The sequence below is a fragment of the Polypterus senegalus genome, chromosome 16 (genome assembly GCF_016835505.1).
Source record: "Polypterus senegalus isolate Bchr_013 chromosome 16, ASM1683550v1, whole genome shotgun sequence".
In the NCBI taxonomy this organism is placed as follows: domain Eukaryota; kingdom Metazoa; phylum Chordata; class Cladistia; order Polypteriformes; family Polypteridae; genus Polypterus; species Polypterus senegalus.
The window spans coordinates 101757100-101776844 of NC_053169.1; the positions used below are offsets into that span (position 1 = coordinate 101757100).

Below are 19745 nucleotides of genomic sequence, written 5' to 3' on the forward strand. Positions count from 1 at the left end.
AGAAAACATCCCCCACACCATTACACCACCACCACCACCAGCCTGCACAGTGGTAACAAGGCATGATGGATCCATGTTCTCATTCTGTTTACGCCAAATTCTGACTCTACCATTTGAATGTCTCAACAGAAATCGAGACTCATCAGACCAGGCAACATTTATTCCAGTCTTCAACTGTCCAATTTTGGTGAGCTCGTGCAAATTGTAGCCTCTTTTTCCTATTTGTAGTGGAGATGAGTGGTACCCGGTGGGGTCTTCTGCTGTTGTAGCCCATCCGCCTGAAGGTTGTGCGTGTTGTGCTTCACAAATGCTTTGAGTCCATGTCTGCTTTCCCGGAACATAAGTATGGGACCTGGTTGCCCACCACACTATTCAGGCTCAGGTTACTTAAAATGCCGCAATTGAAAAGAACTTATTCCAACCAGGGCAGCATGGTGGCGCAGTGGGTAGCACTGCTGCTTCGCAGTTAGGAGACCCGGGTTCGCGTCCCAGATCCTCCCTGCATGGAGACTGCATGTTCTCCCTGTGTCTGCGTAGATTTCCTCCCACTGTCCAAAGACATGCAGGTTTGGTGCATTGGCGATTCAAACTTGTCCCTAGTGTGTGCTTGGTTGTGTGTGTGTGTGCCCTGCAGTGGGTTGGCGCCCTGCCCGGGGTTTGTTTCTGGCCTTGCGCCCTGTGATGGCTGGGATTGGCTCCAGCAGACCCCCATGACCCTGCAGTTAGAATATAGCAGGTTGGATAATAGATGGATGGATAATATACAGTTAAAATATGCAGATATGGCAGTAGCTCAGGTGACTCATCCACACTGCTGGCCATTTTAGTGCAACACACCCTCGCCGAACACAAAATGTCACTTTCACGGCAGGAGATCTGACACGCAGAAGGCAGAAACCGACGGACACGATCATCATCATCATCATCATTCATTGGTTTTGGGAATTGTTGGTGATCAGCATTCTTCCATTCAGGCAGATGTTAGGAAACAGTAACCACCCCTCATTCACTCATTTATCTATTTTGCAAATGGTTAGAAATTGTAAATCAACATCCATTCGTTTTGGGAACTTCACTAAATGCTAAACATCATCCAGTTTCCTCATTCATTCATTTTGGGAATTGTGGGAAGTGCATTTACTCAGGCAGTTGTAAGAAAATAGTGACCATCCATCACTCGGTCATAAATGTAAGTGATTTTGGAAACTGTTGGAAGTTGAAATCACCATTCATTCATTCATTCATTCATTCGTTCGTTCATTTTGGAAACTGTAGGACAATCTGTTCATCTGTTCATTCAGGCAGTTGAAGGAAACACAAGCCATCCTTCTTCACACACTCACTTACTCACACATTTATTCATTTATTATGGGAACTGTACGCTAAACATTTCACTCCTTCATCCCTTCATTCTAGAAACTGTAAGATCTATTAAATATAATTCATTCATTATGGTAAGCCATCAGAAGTATAGTGAGGCCTGCCACGACCCAGGTGGTCAATTCTTTATCAGCCCACAGGTGCCTTTCTGGCCGTTTTTCTGCACAACCACAATCCGATTTGTACGTCAGCACCTATCGGGGGGCAGATAGAGACGTCGGACCCTCGCATGCTGGGGAGGCAGACCAATCAATCCCCCGCCCAGGGTGGAGGGTCTCACCAGCGCAGTCGCCGACACGTTTCTTTCTTACGTGCTCAAGTGCCGTCACCTTTCATTTTTCAAGTAGGGCACAAAATGCTTTAACCCAATCAAGACAGCAGCAGTCCAAGTGAGAAAGAAACCCTTCATTTTATTTCACATTTCAGTTACAGAAAAAAAAAATTGTAAAAGATCCATAAAGTCAGGCATTTCTAAATCCATGATTAGTATTACCCTGAAATGGAATGGCGTGACTTGCAGACGTGCGACCCTCCGCCTCGAGTCCGTATCCTCTTCGTCAAAGGGCTTGTTGAGCTGCCCTGCGGTTCACTGCTGGATCTTTCTGTCCCGCTGTCCTTCTCGCCAGTGCTGGACCTTCACAAATGTTGTACCGTGAAGCGTTTTTACCCGTTCTGACCCTGCAGACGTGTGCTGTCACGTCTCAACGATAAATTCGGGACGATAACGAAGAGTGCGCCTTCATAAACTCTGAAGTGAAATTTACTCATGGAGTCAGCGCGGCATGCAACTCTCTAGAACAAGCGTGTCGAACTCCGGTCCTCGAGGGCCGCAGTGGCTGCAGGTTTTCATTCTAACCTTCTTCTTCATTAGTGACCAGTTTTTGCTGCGACTTAACTTCTTTTCTTTAGTGTTAATTAATGTGACTCAGGCCCCTTACTTGTTTCTTTTTCCATAATTAGCAGCCAAACAATAATAAGACACAAAACAAGCTGACATATGACCAGCTCACCTCACACAATATCTGAAAATAAAGAAAGGTGAAGGTCTCAGTAAGGCTGATCTCTCAGGTCACCAAACCATCTTGACGGTGTTCTTACAAAAAACAGAAACACAACAGTTTTGGAAATGTGTGCTGCGGCAGAATGAGAGCAGCAACGAGCCGTGGAATTAAATAACGAGTTTAAGCAACAGCAAGAAACTGGTTGGAGTTTGAAGCCCCAATTTAGCTGGTCATTTGTCGGCTCGTCTCACGTCTCAGTTCTGTTTGGCTGTCGTTTAATGAAGAAAAGAATCAATTCGGAGGACTGAATCCTTAAAAACAGGGCCATTAAAATGAAGGGAAAAGGAGTTAATTAGCAGTGACAACTGGTCACTGATTAGGAGAAGGGTTAGAATGAAAACCTGCAGGCACTGCGGCCCACCAGGACTGGAGTTCGACACCCCTGCTCTAGAAGGACTTAAAATAATCAATGCACGCATTTCACAATTTGATTTGATAAAGCGAGGTGCCCAATACAAACACACACACACACACACACACACAGGGGATGCTCTTATTTAACGTCTGAATTTTATGTCATGGAGAGCAGCAAGTCTGCTTTGATTAAACTTAGTCCAGGGAGTGTGGGGTTCCTCTTGGGTGTCCTTATGGCAGAGCTGCAGTCTCACAGCAAGAAGACTTGGGTTCACATCCTGGGTCCTCCCTGCGTGTCCATGTGGGTGTCCTCCGTGATCCTCCAACAGTCCAAAGACATGCAGGCGAGGGGGACTGGCGATGCTAAATTGGCCCCCGATGTGTGTGTGTGTGTGTGTGTGTGTGTGTGTTCACCCTGCAATGGACTGGCACCTCATCCAAAGATTTTTTTCTGCCTTGAACCCTGTGAGCTGGGAGAGGCTCCGGCTCCCCGCTTCAGGATCATGCAGGTTTAAATGAAGGACGGATTTCCTCTTACACTTTTCTACTTTTGAAATTTCATAACTGGGGAGATTTCATTATTGACCAAAATTTCAAACTAATCGTCTTAACATAACGGCAGCAAGTGGGCATTCACATCCAGAACATCATGACGTAATCCCATCTCACAACACAGTGATAGGAGTAGCAAGGTGGCACAGTGGTTAGTGCCGCTGCCCTATGGATTCAGCTTCCAGGGTTTGAGTCTCGCACCCGGCTCTAGTCTGTGTGGTGTTTCCATGATCTCCCAGAGTCTGCCTGGGCTGTCCCAAACACAAGCCGGTAAAACGGAGGACTCTAAACTGATCGCCAGGACAAGCGGTAGACATGAGGTTTCTTTACAGCGTGGCTGGGCGGCTGATGCTTCCTGACTGGCAGATCCTCAGAGTTGAGTCGCTGCTCCTCCGGACTGAGACGAGTCAGTCGAGGTGGTCTGGGCATGGCTCCCCGTAGTGCTGCTCCATGCATGCCCCACTGGGTGGAGACCCTTTGGCACACCCAGGACAAAACTGAAGGGATTATATCTCCTGGCTGGCTTAGGAATGCCTGGGGGATTCCCCAGGAAGAGATGGAATCTTTAATGGGCACGGGGAAATCGGGGCAGACCTGCCTGGGCATTGCTGCCACCGTGGCCCTCACCAGGAGAAGCAGCTGATGAGATTTAAAGGCGCTATATCCAGCAGATATTAGTCTCGAGATACTCCATGAAAACGGACAGGTGGTCTCTGGAGAAGCCCTGGTTTGGTGCAAATTTGAAGCATCAAGTTGGACGTTCTTCATGTGTGGCTCTCCGTGCAGTCCTTACATCTTCCAGTTGCCCAACTTTGCCCTCCTCCTTCACTTTCTTTAACTCTTCACCATCTTTGCTCATCATCGCTCTTTACTTCTTCACAAACCTCCTGAACCCCGAGTGTTCTGTTAAACCAGAAGAGGTCAACAACGCCGCTAACAAGATTGTCAGTTAAAGGTTTTTAGTTTTCGTATTTCCATCCACAGTTCGTCAAATTGCCACTCCAGACAGGCGGAAGGCAGCTGTTGCTCGTTCAACGTTTCTCGGGTATCAAAGTAGAAGTCGAAGTGAAGGGGGCCGAGTAGCCAGCAGTGAAGCCTTGAAGTCCCAACACAAGGCAGCGCCACCCAAACCTCAAAGCTTTGCCAACATTCTGTGAAAAACAAAAGGGAAACGTGTTTTTATCATTAACGCTTTCGTCTGCTGACCGTTTGTCAAATCTCAGTACAGCGCGTACAACCGTCGCTGTGCTCTGTGTGGACATTTTAAATCTGCTTTTCTTTCCTTTCTACACGCACAGCTCAGCCAGATTTGGTACAAAGGGGCTCAGCATTTAGAACTGCAAGGCCAAGCATAGGACAAGATAGACAGAGACAAATGGGCAGCGTGCAATATTTCTGTGTGTTAAGAGTCAGCATGGCCTCTCTTTGCCTTGTTTGGAATGGCGCGATTTACCAAAGTGAGGGCCTTCACGTGGAGAAAACAGAATAAACGACTTGGACAGCGGCAGCCAAACACCTCGAAGCCGATGGAAGGATGGAAGATTATGTCACCCGATCCTGGAGATCCTTTCAGCGCAGCGACGAAAATGGCAGACACTCGCATGGGCTTGTCATTGGCTTCCTCATCTGTTATGCCACGTAAACCGTCATTAAAGAAAGCAAAGTCTTATGTGATTTCTTACCGCCATATCACTAAGGGAGGGGTATCGCCTCTTTAATATTATATCTATTGCGAATTGGATGCTATATAGTGCCCGACCCGGCACTTTTATTTCTTTTTTCAGTTGGAGGGCATGTCTTCCCCGTGAACCCCCCCAGCCACAACACGGTGCCAAGTACTAAGCACAATACAAATCACAACACTCCCGTTTGGCACCACCACTCCGCCCAGGCAACCTCGTCCTCTGAGTGGTGGTTGCCGGCCCTTTTAATAGCCCACCCGGGAATTGCACTTCTGAGTGGGGCTGTTGAGTTGTCCAGGCTGGCTCCGGGATCCATGCAGCACCCCCTGGCAGCCACCCCAGATCCCCACAGGGTTGTGGAGAACTCCATCTCCCATGGAACCCTGCGGGAAACTGAGGAACCATCGTCAGGCAGGGAGGCAGCCACCAAGAGACCCGGGGGAGGTACTGAGGAGTCCATGTCTGCTTTCCCGGAACATAAGTATGGGATCCGGTTGCCCACCACACAATTCAGGCTCAGGTTACTTAAAACGCTGCAATTGAGAAGAACTTATTCCAATCAGGGCAGCATGGTGGCGCAGTGGGTAGCACTGCTGCTTCGCAGTTAGGAGACCCGGGTTCGCGTCCCAGATCCTCCCAGATCTCCCCGTGTCTGCATGGGTTTCCTTCCATAGTCCAAAGACATGCAGGTTAGGGGCACTGGTGATCCTAAATTGTCCCTAGTGTGTGCTCGGTGTGTGTGTGTGTGCCCTGCGGTGGGCTGGCACCCTGCCCGAGCTTTGTTTCCTGCCTTGCGCCCTGTGTTGGCTGGCATTGGCTCCAGCAGACTCCCGTGACCCTGTAGTTAGGATACAGCGGGTTGGATAATGGATGGATGGATTATTCCAACCAAGGAGCTAGCGCCCCCTGCTGGACAGACACATCGAGAACAGCAAACGTGAAAAACCAAAACACCGCTGATCTTATTTGGACGGATGAGGAGATGGAGTTGTTACCGAGTGTCACATACGAGTGAGTGAGAAAATGTGACGAACACGAACCACTGCTTCAAATACTCAGAAACATTTACGTGAAGTAAAATGTGTGGTTTGGGGGCTGGGTGGTCTTTTGGTTTTGAACCCTTACCGATTTTGTTTTTTATTTCTCCATCTCTCTCTTTATTGTTTTATTTTCTTCTGCCCACCCTGACCAACTGACCTTATCACCGGCCTGCTATTCTATATGTGAGGACTCTATTTCTCTTAATTGTTTATGTAATAATAATAATAATAATAATAATAATAATGCATTTTATTTATAGGGCATTTTTTATTAGCAGTAAATCTCAAAGTGCAATGTAAGTGTACATTATTTTTTTGTATACTATTTGTGCATTATATTTCTTTTCTAATTTTTTTTTTTGCATGTAATTGCGATTTTGAGAACTTGTAAAGCTCCACTGTTTGTATGAAAATGTGCTACATGTTGTGGCTGCTGTTGTCTTCCATACTTGTCCAGGCTCAATTGCCCACCGTGGCCTAGTCGTTCTGGGCCCCTGTGCCTAATTGGCTCTCTCTCTCCTTCACCACCTAATGGCTATTGTGTGGTGGGCACACTGGCACAATATGGTTGCCAAGTGGAAGATGCACATTGGAGGTAGCTGGCATGGTTCCCCACTCTCTATGTAAAACATTTTGAGTAGTGAGAAATAGATTTATATAAATGTAAAGAACTATTATTATTATTATCTCTTCCTTCAACAAACCTGAGCACGGACAGCAGTAACACCTCGTCATGGCACTCCCTATCAGATAGGGCAGCTTGTACCCTGGTCACTGATAAACTCAAGTTTTATAGCAGGCTGCATGCAAGAAGAATGTGAGAAACCAGACGGGACGGCACAGGGCAGGTTTAAAGTGCATACAATCAGTTTCAAGTGAGAAAGCTGGCTTGTTAATTATCAACCATATTGAAACGCTCTGCTCAGTCTCGGTCCATCGTTCACCCACCGGCACTCAGACAAGTGACATTTGATCAGATTTCCTTTTGATTGCCTCACTAAGAGCTAAAGAAGGAGGCGTTAAACAGAGCCCAGCATACACATGAGGCCTGACATTTTTTGCTTTTTCCTGTCATGGCTCCAAAGCCCATTCCTGTCTTGGGGGGGCTGCAGACAGCAGGGCTTGGTTAGGAAAGTTTGCTTTCTTTAGTGTTTATTTGAATTCTATTGTGACTTCTTTTAATGCTGCCAGGAGGTTTTTGTGTTTTTTTTTTGTTTTAATACAGGCCTCGCAAACAATAGAAAATGTTTTCCAGAATGGGGTCAAGTTGAATAGCTTGCTGAATGCGGTGCTGGTCAGGAATGGAGACATTGCACAACATGGAGAGTCTCCCAAACAAACAAGTCTCTCATTTGTAGGTCACTATTTCATTACGTGGAATGAAATAAAAGAATCTCATATTATCTCTGTAAATTGTGGCCTTCTTTCGGGGTGCTTTCGGGGTGTCGCCCACAAGCCCCAAAAATGCCTGGCAGAGCTTGCAAGGTTTTATTACAATTGAATAAGGAAAGTTACAGGAGGTAAAACACAGCAGATGAGGTAGCAAGGCAAACATGAAAAGACCCTTCACACCTCCCAATGTCGACACCTTCCACCTTTCTCCCTTCTCGTAACCTCGTGTCTTCTCCTTCATCCACACTCCACCCAATTCCAAGTCCACTGAAGCAGTGGCCACTGGGCTCTTTTATACCCAAGTCCCAGCACCACTTCCAAGGCCACTTCTGGGTCTCCAGTGAAGAATCTCTGGGTGAGGCATTCAAAACTCCATGGGGTTGTCTACCCAGCATTCCCTCTGGCGGCCCCAGGTGTCTCTGCCCGGTTAACCAAACAAAATCCCTGCACTGACCTCAACATCAGCCTCAGCAGTTACACGTTTGAGGAATGTGCGCTCTTTTACGGTGCACTCCCCGCTGTCCTCCCATTATATTTACAATCTTTGAGCAATTCAAGGGATGCTTTTGCCTGAACTCCCACCTGAAATCCCAGGGCAGCTGGCATCTGTCCCTGTACCTGTTGATTCAGGTCTTTATCCACCTTAATAAAAGGATAAGTGTCGGAGTGTCTGTCTGTGTGTCCACCTGGTTGCTGTGTTTCTGTCATCCCAAAAGATGGCACATCATAAACATTTGTAGTAATAAAATGCATTTTCCATTCCAACAGATGGCACATCACAAACATCTGTAGTAATAAATTGCATTGCATTTGTCACTCCAACAGATGGTGTTGCACAAACATTTGTAGCAATAAAATGCACTACATTTGCCATTCCAACAGATGGTGCATCAACACATTTGGAGTACTAAAATGCATTGCATTTGTCACTCCAACAGATGGTATAGCTCAAACATTTGTAGTAGTAAAACGCATTGCATGTCATTCCAATAAAAGGAAGTGCGTTTGTCATTCCAACAGATGACACATCACAAACATTAGCGTTGCTTTAACAAATCCATTTACAGGGTGCAATGCAAACGTTAACGCGGAGGTCTTTGTTGATTACTTCAGTTTCAACCTGTCCTAGATGGGTAGCAGAGCCAGCACAATATACAAAGCAATAAAACATCCGTCCTCCTGGTGTCGGTGACCTGGTGTAATGTCATTAGGGGGTCACCAAGAGGACGACATAAGGCAGTAAATCATGCGGCATACGTGTGGGCATCACATCATGTGGTGTCCATACCAGGGCCAGAATATGTAACGAAGAAAAGCAACAGGAAGCACAAAGAAAGACGGACATAAGGCCTTTTTTGGTGAGCAGAGATTCATAATTCCATGACAGCAGTTAGGAGACCCGGGTCCTCCCTGCGTGGAGTTTGCATGTTCTCCCCGTGTCTGCGTGGGTTTCCTCCCACAATCCAAAGACATGCAGGTTAGGTGGATTGGCGATTCTAAATTGGCCCTAGTGTGTGCTTGGTGTGTTTGTGTGTGTCCTGCGGTGGGTTGGCACCCTGCCCAGGATTGGTTCCTGCCTTGTGCCCTGTGTTGGCTGGGATTGGCTCCAGCAGACCCCCGTGACCCTGTGTTCGGATTCAGTGGGTTAGAAAATGGATGGATGGATGATCAAAACAGACGGACATGCCATCGTACCTATGCTATGCTATGCTAGTTAAAAAAAAATAATGTATATTCTTTATCCCCAATTGGGCTGCATTTGGAGCACAAATAAAGGAGAAAAGCACAAAAAATAATCTCTGCAGAGCAAAGTGTTTTGATCACAGTCAGTAGACTTCTGCCATTTTACAAAGCTAACAATGTGGGGAAGGCTACTAAAACGTTCTGCGGCATTGAAGTTTTCCAAGAGCACAGAGGCCTCCATAACTCTTTCGTAGTTGTTCCAGATCTCTTCCACTAATGTTCCCAGAGCTGACCACCCAGCCTGACTTTCAATCATGGAAGAAGGACCCATGGAAGGGAGGAGACCAAGAACTCGGAGAATACCATACCATACCATACCATATTTATTTGTTGAGCGCTTAAAAACACAGCATTACAACTGACCAAAGCGCTGTACAGTTACAACAAGCAGGACTAAAAGCAAAATATTAAAAACAAACATTAAGAGAGAATTAAAACAGAGATACTAAAAACAGGTCAGGGCACCAAATAAAATAGAGAAAACAGCAAAAGGCAAGTGGAAAATGAAACAGGTTAAGAATTAAAAGCCAATGTGAAGAAGTGCGTTTTTAGGCGAGATTTGAATGTGACGACTGAAGCGGCAGGCCTAACCACTAAGGGCAGGGAGTTCCAGAGCCTGGGTGCACAGACGGAGAAAGGCCTTTCACCACGAGCTTTAAAACGTGCCTTGGGAACGGTTAGGAGCAGCTGATCTGCGGATCTAAGAACATGAGGGGGATTGTGACGATGGAGCAAGACACTCAAATAGGCGGGGGCTAGACCGTTTAATGCCTTATAGGTTAGAATATGTGTGTGAAGATGGGAGAAACTTCCAGAAGGGCTTCCACTACTGCAACACCCCACCAGTCTGGGCCTTAGGGCAGAGTGGCCAGACGGAACACCTCTCCTTAGTAAAAGGCACATGAAGGCCCGCTTGGAGTGTACAGAAATGACACCTAAAGGACTCTCAAGACAGTGAGAACCAAGATTCTCTGCTCTGACCAAACCTGTTTGGCTTCAAATCCATGCAATATGCCAGGCAATGCCCATCATCTGTGCAGTAACATCCAAAGGTGAAGCATGGTGGTGGCATCATCAGGGACTGGGAGAGACTAGACAAGGCAGAGGGAAAGCTGAACGGTGCAAAGTAGTGGACCTCAGACTTCCAACACAACAAAACAAAGACGACACAGGAGTGGCTTAGGGACAATGCCGGGAATGTCCTTGAGTGGCCAGACTTGAACTCAGACCTGGCAAGAGCCGTTCATCAGTGGTCTTCATCCAGCCTGGCAAATCTTGAGGGGATCTGCAGCAAAGAAATTCCTCAAATTTGGGTGAGTGAAGCTTGTCACGTCATCCCCAAGAACACTCCAGGATGGAGCTGCTGCCAGTAAAGAGGCCTGAATACGCGTGTCCATGTACAGTATAACAAAATGAACACTTTCTTGATCCACTTGTTCAGAAAAAGAATGGATGATGACAACACTACAGGTGGAGCTAAATATTTTAGTCTCTCGCCCAGCATTCTGTCTGCTCAGGGCAGAGCCTGTCCAGCTGGGGACGTGGTGCCCGAGTAAGTGCGCCCAATCACCCATACTCATTCACCTTAGCGGGTCGGTCAAGAGTGGTCTTTGGTACGTGGGGTGACATCTGGAGCACCTGAGCTGCTGTAACTCCACACAAAACTTTCCCAGGCTGAGATTCAAGCCAAGGACGGTAGGGCTGAATAGTTCGACACTACGCTGCCCATATTTTCATAATTGTAACGCTAGTTTCCATTTTATGGCATCAGAATGGTTAGACATAATCTCATGAAATTGTGTTTCTATTGTACTTTAAAATCTAAATAAAAAAAAAAGTAATGTTTACCTTCCGATACTTTTTGTATTTCTTCTTCTTCTTGTGTTTTTTCTCCGCTTTACGTGCTTCCTTTTCTTCATCTTCTTCTTCCAAAGGCTCATACTTATCAGGCAGGAAGGCAAAGTGAACTTGTTTTGCTGACTGCCTGCTTTTCTCGGCCTCCCCCCTTTGCCCGTTGTTGGAGGTATTCTGCCCCGACAGGGGGTCCCTGACTTCCTCGTGAACGTCCACAATTCTGGACTCATCTTCACGTTGCAGCTTTGCTTTAAACTTGTGTCCTCTCTTCATGGCGGCTCAGACAAGAACTGAGAAGACAAAAGGTAAAGGAAACAAAGCAGTCAGGGGACCTTTGGCTACACGCTGGGCACGGCCGGCCTGCCGCATAGCTCTGAGCGCGGGGCGGAGGAAATTCTCACTGGCTAATCATTAAAGTGGGAACCTTTGGTTTTTTTTTTTTCCTCTCGTCTAACAGGTCAGAAGAATGTCAAACGTGGCAAAGAGCGACTAGAAAGAAACCGTTAATATCTGAAATAAAAGAGCCCCTGAAGATCAAACTGTAAACACGGGATTATCTTATCAACAAAGGTTTAAGGGATCAGATTATTTGCACTTGTGTTATTGTTTTTTACACATTGTATAACAAGTAGTCATTTCAATTATTTATTATATGTTTAAGCCCAAATTATTATTTAATTTTAGTAAAATAAACATTGTCACGCATGCATGTTTGGGGACCTCCCAGAAAGCTGAGACAACCTGAGCAATACCACCAGCAGCCAGGAGGGGGCGCTAACTCTGTTTCCTCAACAGCATGGGGTCATCGTCAGGACATGACATCTCCACCCCCCGCCCCGGTTTTTAACCAATGTAAACGGGGAGCTAAGCTACGGAAGTCGTCTTATTACCTGAGAAGAATAGCGGGACCACCGACAAGACATGAGAGGGGCAGACAACTGCTTTGCTTTGTGTCCCATGCAGCTATCTTTTTATACTTTGACTGCCAGTTATTAAATGGCAATGTGACCAGGTTGGCACCTCAAATGTTACACCATGTCAGGTTGCCTTTTTGGTGACTCCTTTTGCCTCTTTGTTTGCTCTTCTGAGCTTTTTTGCTTTATTTTGCACCATAAACCTTTTCATGGATCTGGAGTTTTTGTTTTTTTAGTTTTTTCTTTGCGGTTTTCTCTCCATAATAAGACATTTCTATATTTTAGGACATTCCTTAGCATCACGCAAGCTCTCATTGTCTGATGCCTCCCAGATTTTCAGGGTCAGGCTCCCCTGGGGTGAGGCTTAGTTTTGGGCTGGCCTGTGTTTTTGCCTCAATTTTGGAGGCCTCACACCTTTGCCATTGTTTAGGACACAGGAGTTATATAACATGCACATCTGAGATGATTTGGCAAGCGACAGGTCAATTCACCCATGCAGCTTCACAGACCTGAGGTGCTCCAGTTGTGGATATGAATATAAATGTAACGACTAAAGATGGAGGGGGACAAGTCTACAATTCAAATGCTGGACTGGGTTTGAGCACAACTTTCATTCATGAGAGTGTTTTCCAGAAGTGTTGTATCTGTTATATAATAAAACACGACTGTACAGTCTGTGTCCAGTCCCTTTCAGGAATCCGATTGGTTGGTTTTGGCTTTGTTCTAATTGGTCAGTTTCACTTTGGTTGGTCCCTCAGACGGGATCAAGACAGAAAGCACCAGGCAAAAGAGATTGACACACTCAACGATACCAAGGAAAGACGTAGGCAGAGCACCGAGAGTCGCCTTCAAACACGGGACATACTGTATTTGCAAATAATATGACTGATGTTTTCACAGAGAGCAATAGGGGTCTCATCTACCATCAGTGGCACTTAAAAAGCAGACAGGGGACAAGCAAAGCATCTTGAAATGAGAAGCAGACTTCACGGGAAAGCGATCAGGAGAGGGAAGTGATGGCCAAGAGAGGTTGAGACACACAAGGATATTGAAGAAAGGTGAAAGAGGAACATGGGAGAGTCACCCTCAAAGATGGAAAATATTCACAAGACTACAAATGACATTTTCACAGCAGGAGCCCCACTACCATTGGTTGGTAGTCATAAAACAGCCAGGACGTGAGGGAGGCACCTTGAAATGACAGAGTCTGAGAAGCAGGCTTTACGGGAACGAGATTGAGAGAGGAAGCGCTGGCCAAAACATGTCAAGACACACCAGGATACTGAGGAAAGGTGAAGGAGGAACGCTGAGAGTCACCCTCAAAGATGGCAAGTATTCACAATGATACAAATGATGTTTTCACAGAGAGTAAAGGGGACTATCATGGGTGATAGTCATAAATGGGACAGGAAGCGAGGGAGGTGCCTCGAAATGACAGAGTCTGAGAAGCAAATTTTACATGATCATGATCAAGAGAGGAAGCACTGGCCAGGACAAGTCATGACAGACCAGGATATTGAGGAAAGGTGAAGTAGGAACACCGAGAGACGGGAAATATTCACAAGACTACGAATGACGTTTTCATAGAGGGAGCCCCACTACCATTGTGGTAGTCATAAAGTGGACAGAAAGTGAGCTTTACGGGACCTATGATTGAAGCGCCGGCCAAGACCAGCTGAGGCACACAAGGACACTGAAGACGGGTACTCTGATGATGAACCTAAGAGATATGAATATTTTAAAATTGATTTTATTACCTGACTTTGACAGGTAACCTAGTTTGTTAAACAATATTTTAGTTAAATGAAATCTATTTGGGATGTTGGAAGGATACAGCTAAATGACTTGACATGTGGATTATGCGATGTGAGTAACGTGAGATTTTTTTATCCATGGACTTTCTGAGATCATTTGCTGCTGTTCAGCATTGCTCGCCATAGATGCCTGTTCTTTCAGAAACTTTATTATCTCCATTGTGCCCGACAACATGAGATCACAAACTGCATGGCAGAGTTGCGTGGTATACCAATACTTTAAAAGTGCTGAAAAACCAGATTTGAAAATGGCATGGTGTCAGCATTCCCAGATTTTCAGTACCAGAAGTAAACATCAGGTTTCCTCTCAATCCCCGACCTCCCATCGACCCTCACTGTAGCAGATGTGGAAAAACATCCGTTTCGTAGACTATATGGTTCAATGTGAGGACAACTTCATGGGGCACCTCACACTTAACAATAGGGAAGATGTGAACCAGGGGGGCTGGAGTAGGATGGAGGCTTTTGGAGTTGTCCATAATTTGCTCTGGAACTGTTTTAGTACTGGTATTGATACCAAAGTCAACATTTCAGTACCAATCTCACACTACTACGTACATGGGGTAAGTAATGTATAAAGCGTACCATTTTTAGATTAGAGTATTCCTTTAAGAGGAGAGCACTGACCACTGTGCCCGATCTCCTTAAAGGAACAGCTGACAACACTTCAAATGCTGCATTTTTGGAATTCCATTACAAAGGTCAATGGAATGAGTAGAATTTGTCATTTTCAGTTCCGTTCATTTGGGCTTCAGCATTTCATCTAAAGGCCTCAAGCCTGTGCCAGCACATTCCAGTGGTCGGGAAAAATCCTGCTCTGAACTGAATGGTGAAATCTGTGCACTCCAGCTGCCAGTTCATTCAGAAATGCAAACCCTACTCAAAGTTGTCGATGTCCATGTTGACAAATCTTGCCAACCATTTTCTCTTAATTTTTTTCATGCTGTATTAAACTAGGAGCACTCGAGTGTCACAGATACTCCATGCAACCTCAGTTCTTTTAAAAGCCCAGGGATGCGAGTTCAAACATTGTCCCGTTTACCACCTGTGTGCCACCTGCAGGAGTTTTTATAAAGTCAAATGTGTGTCTGTGGTGGACGCGAGAGTTAAGGACTTGATTTGTCGTCCTTCCTTTAGCGGGCCTCTGGATGAGGCTGCCCTCTGAACTGTGTAGCGGACTAAAAAACCCAGCTAAGATTCACACCATCGATAGGACGGTGATTTATTTAATTTTTTTCAGTGGGGATCCCAGGAACACACCCAGTCTTGGCCCGACTCACACACACTCCCTCACAGAGCAACCGGTGATAAGATAGAAATGGAAGACTGTGTTAAATAATAAACGAAATAGGACTACACAAACTAAAATGATCCCACCCCAGTTCCCTTTACGGCGATAAACAATAAACATGAATTCAACAATAACAAACCACTAACAAGGCCCACACACACGATGAAGTCCATGAAAAACTGCAACTGATGAAATGAAATGATGGAGGTGGGTAGTCCAGAGATCACCTCGCTGGATGTGAATGTAAAGATCAGCCCTACCGGGAATTCCCGATGAGATGATGACGTGTGAATGGGATCATGATGACAACAAATCCTCAGACAGTCCTCATGAAGCAGGAAGACACTAGACAGTCCTCACACCGTAAACAGGAGATGATCTCCAGGACAAATAAAGAATCCACTGGTAGTAAACAGGAAGGCAACTCATGACACGAAAAAACAAAACACTCTTTTTTTCTGTCTGTAGAACTGGCCTCCTTTTAAATCTTCTGCTGGCCTCCTTGTTCCCAGCAGCCCCTGCACCTTCAGCAGACGACCATTTCAGAGCCATAGCAGGGACTGCTGGGAGTTGAAGTTTCTTTACACAGTAGCCCCGTCTACAACCGGTATGCTACTGTAGGTCCCGATGGGTTTTGGACATCCTGCACGATTTGTTTGCAGCTGGTTCGATCTTGTGCTTTCGCCTTGGCCTCCGTTAGGCTGAGTCGATGTCGTTTGAGGTTATCTTTAACTTGACATGCCCAAGTCTTCGTAGGCGCATTTCATTGTACCTTCCAGGTTGTTGGGCGGATTCGCCATAGCATTCGGTAACGGAGTCGTTTTTCGTCTGTTCTGCACACATGGCCACACCAGCGTAGTCTTCTTTCAGAACTTCTTCAGCCATAGTGGGTTGATGGAGGTGTCTGATCTTCATCGTTTCATTTCATAGGCGGCCTTGGAGCGAGATTGCAAGAATTTTCCACAGGAATCGCATCAGGAATGTTTCTAGCCTATTGAGGTCTCTTTGGAAAATCGACCAAGTCTCTAAGCCATAGAGGAGGACTGAGACGACGAGAAGTGTCGCATCAGACTCTTGATTGTTATATTGATTATTATTGCAACATTTTGTAGGCAACCTGCACAGATTTTGGCCAAATTCCATCTTGTTCACCTTCAAGTGTTTCCAAGTTATTTTTAAAGCCAATACAAACAACCGCCAAGCCAACAACTCAGAGGTTCAAAAAATTTGGCCTACACATTTAGGACTTTGAACCGAAAACTTTTGTGAATTGAGTTTAGCCCAAAATTCAAGATTAGAGATTTTAAAAGGTCAAAATTTGTTAACATTCTAGGCACAGCTGCAAAACCCGTAAGTGCAATGAATTTTTTTTAGATGGAGCGGCACGGTGGCGCAGTGGGTAGTTCTGCTGCCTCGCTTCCCAGGTACCTCCCTGTGTGGAGTTTGCATGTTCTCCCCGTGTCTTCCCACAGTGCAAAAGACATGCAGGTTAAATGCATTGCCGATCCTAAATTGTCCCAAGTGTGTGCTCGGTGTGTGTGTGTGTGCCCTGCGGTGGGCTGGCACCCTGCCTTGTGCCCTGTGTTGGCTGGGATTGGCTCCAGCAGACCCCCGTGACCCTGTAGTTAGGATATAGCGGGTTGGATAATGGATGGATGGATGGATGGATGTTTTTCAGATGACCAGAATAACCTATTTGCTTGCAGCGGGTACTTAATTTTTTAATCTGTGTTGTTTTTTGTTCAACACTCCTTTAAGTTTTGTATTCTGTACCTTCAGTTTACGCTGGACGTCCTCACTCCAGAACCATCTCGGGTCTGACCAAAAGTACAGGTTTCTCCTGCTTCTCTAATTTCTAACATTTTAAATTAAATAAACCAAAACAACTGATACCAAACTCACACAGTTATAGATACACCGATTAATTAGCTAATTAGACCCAAACAATTAGTGTCCAAACAATTTAGTCCTATAACAATTAGTAATAGTAAGAATTACTTACTGTATGAATTAGGGTTAGGCTTTGAAAGTCACTTCAGTGTCTCCTGAGTCACCAGAGAAAACCCCGACATCTGATATAACCAGTCAACCAACCAACCACTTTCGAACCCGCTGAATCTGAACACAGGGTCACAGGGGTCTGCTGGAGCCAATCCCAGCCAACACAGGGCACAAGGCAGGAAACAAACCCCGGGCAGGGCGCCAGCCCACCGCAGGGCACACACACACACACACCGAGCACACACTTGGGACAATTTAGGATCTGCAATGCATTTAACTTGCATGTCTTTTGCACTGTGTGAAGACACGGGGAGAACATGTCCAATCCCAGCCAACACAGGGCACATGGCAGGAACCAATTCCGGGCAGGGTGCCAACCCACCACAGGACACACACACCCACACACCAAACGCACACTAGGGCCAATTTAGAATCACCAATCCACCTAACCTGCATGTCTTTGGGAGGAAACCCACGCAGACACGGGGAGAACATGCAAACTCCACACAGGGAGGACCTGGGACGCGAACCCAGGTCTCCTAACTGCGAGGCAGCAGTGCTACCCACTGCGCCACCGTGCTGCCTACATCTGATATACCATTTGACTAATCTTTGATGCATAGTTATGTAAGATGTCAAGCTTTTTGGGGTCCCCCCCCTCATTTTTGTCCCACTACACTTTAAAATGTCTTATTTTTAGGCCATTTATGGACCCTATTTTGTGCAGGAAATTAAACCCTTATGGTAAAAAGTAAATCAGTAGGTGTCTACAGCAAAAATGCTCAGAAGGATGCAAGGGTATGAAGGCCACTTTAACTGACCCCAGGGGTTCACCCCCTAATACAAGGGGTCTCCAGTTCCAGACCTGGAAGTTTGCTTTCATTCTAACCCTTTTCTTAATCAGTGACCAGTTTTGGCTGCTAATTAGCTTCTCTTCCCTTCATTTTAATGGACTTGTTTTTAAAGAGTCAGTCCTCTGAATTAATTCATTTTCTCCTTAATCGGCACCCAAACAGAAATGAGATCTGAAGCTAGTGAGCCAAGAGATGGCCAGCTAACTCAGAGCCTCAAACTCCAACCAGTTTCTTTATTAGAAGCCGATGCTTGTGGTTAATTAAACCCGTTATTATTAAACCCGCTGGCACTCTCATTCTGCCACAGCAGACGTCTCCAGAACTGTTGATTTTCTTCTTTCTAGGAGTATCGTCAGAATGGTTTGAGGACCTGAGCAAGATCAACATTACTGACACCTTCGCCTTTCTTTATTTTTACATTTTGTATGACGGACACTGGTTGGCTGGTCATCTGTTGGCTTGCTTTGTGCCTCATTATTGTTTGGCTGCTAATTAAGGAGAAAAGAAACAATTAAGGGGTCTGAGTCTTAAATAGCAAGTGAACTAAAATTAAGGCAAAAGAAGTTAAGTAGCCGCAAAAACTGCTTACTAATTAAGAAAAGGGTTAGAATAAACACCTGCAGACACAGTAAGCCCGCCAGGAGCAGACTTGGAGACCCCTGCCCTAATGGGATACGAGGGGTCAAAGTCAATCCTTTTCACAAAACTTCAAAAAAATGGGGATCGGTGATATAGGCATGTGGAGTGTCGTTTAATGCTACCGAGGCAGATGATCACAAATATGGTAATATTTATGATATCTGATCAGTTCCAGTGGTCCCAGCCCTCTAAGTGTCAGTCCCAAAAGATAAAAATGACAAATTTCAAACCTAAGTGGGGTATCATTTTAGACAATTTCAAGGTCAGTGATTATGAATATGATGTTATTTTTGATTTTTGATCTTTTATGGACCTCAATCAGAGAGTGAAAAATGACAAATGTCTCTAAAAATTAAGAATATTTAGACTTTAAACATTTAAACTGAAGTACACATTTTAATATGTCGACTATTCTTGCTTATTATGTACTTCTGCCTCATGACGTATATCAGTACCTTCCTTATAAACTCCTTGGATTACGTCATCCGACTTTTCGCAGGTGCAGCTGCAAATGTCAGAGAAACATTTCATGACATACGTGCGATATCTAATCATTTGTGGATGATGTTTACTTTTTATCATTTTTTTAATCCTCTTTTCAGTTTGAATTCTGCTCGCCCCAAAACCCAAAACAGCAGGTTTCGGCTACTTCTCCTCACACCTCTAACCTCTTAAATTTAAGAAACAAAACGAAATTGATACAAATATCACGCAGATATAGGTGACCTAATTAATTACATAATTATGCCAAATTATTATTACTTTTAAGTTAAATAAAAAAGTTTTTTATTATTGTATTTGCTTTCAATCTGACTAATGTGCGACGAAGACAAAAAAAAAAAAAAAGCTTCAGTGGTTTTGCCCCCAGTATATACTTCGGTATCTTCACACCGTCCACTGCACTGGTACTGTGAATAGAAAACTCCTGACGTTTAAAATGTAACACCCGCTGTCGCGCTCCTGCAAGCCACGGGTTATTCTGACTCCACTAAGACTATTTATAAAGCAAGAGTTTGACTTAAAACTTGGAATTTACCTTTTCTCGAGCTTTAAGTGCCATTAAAATCTGCTGCCATCGCGACGGGGAGAGGACACCCGTGTCGCAAATTCTACAAGTGACAGAGTGGCAGCGCAGCCGCCCCGTCGCCTTCGATTTCAGTTTCATGAATGAGCC

At 45.2% G+C, this 19745-nt stretch overlaps 1 protein-coding gene across 2 annotated transcripts; it reads right to left on the reverse strand.

The window, feature by feature from the left end:
• Positions 1-4175: 4175 nt before the first annotated feature.
• On the reverse strand, positions 4176-19714 carry LOC120516542 (uncharacterized protein C1orf115-like). Of its 2 annotated transcripts, XM_039738285.1 has the most exons (3): positions 19608-19714; positions 11053-11348; positions 4176-4498 (listed from the first exon to the last, which is right to left on the reverse strand). In XM_039738285.1, exons 2-3 carry the CDS (start codon positions 11329-11331, stop codon positions 4379-4381), a joined length of 399 nt encoding a protein of 132 aa, XP_039594219.1. In that variant the 5' UTR covers positions 11332-11348; positions 19608-19714; the 3' UTR covers positions 4176-4378. The 2 variants fall into 2 exon arrangements, with proteins under 2 accessions (XP_039594219.1, XP_039594220.1); XM_039738286.1 differs by lacking the exon at positions 19608-19714 and having other exon boundaries at positions 11053-11439.
• Positions 19715-19745: the final 31 nt, after the last annotated feature.

Excerpts from the sequence above, each read along its gene's own strand:
- LOC120516542 (XM_039738285.1), bottom strand. The coding sequence starts at position 11,331 with ATGAAGAGAGGACACAAGTTTAAAGCAAAGCTGCAACGTGAAGATGAG. Across the intron at positions 4,499-11,052 it reads AATACAAAAAGTATCGGAAG|AATGTTGGCAAAGCTTTGAG; the intron begins GTAAACATTACT and ends TGTTTTTCACAG.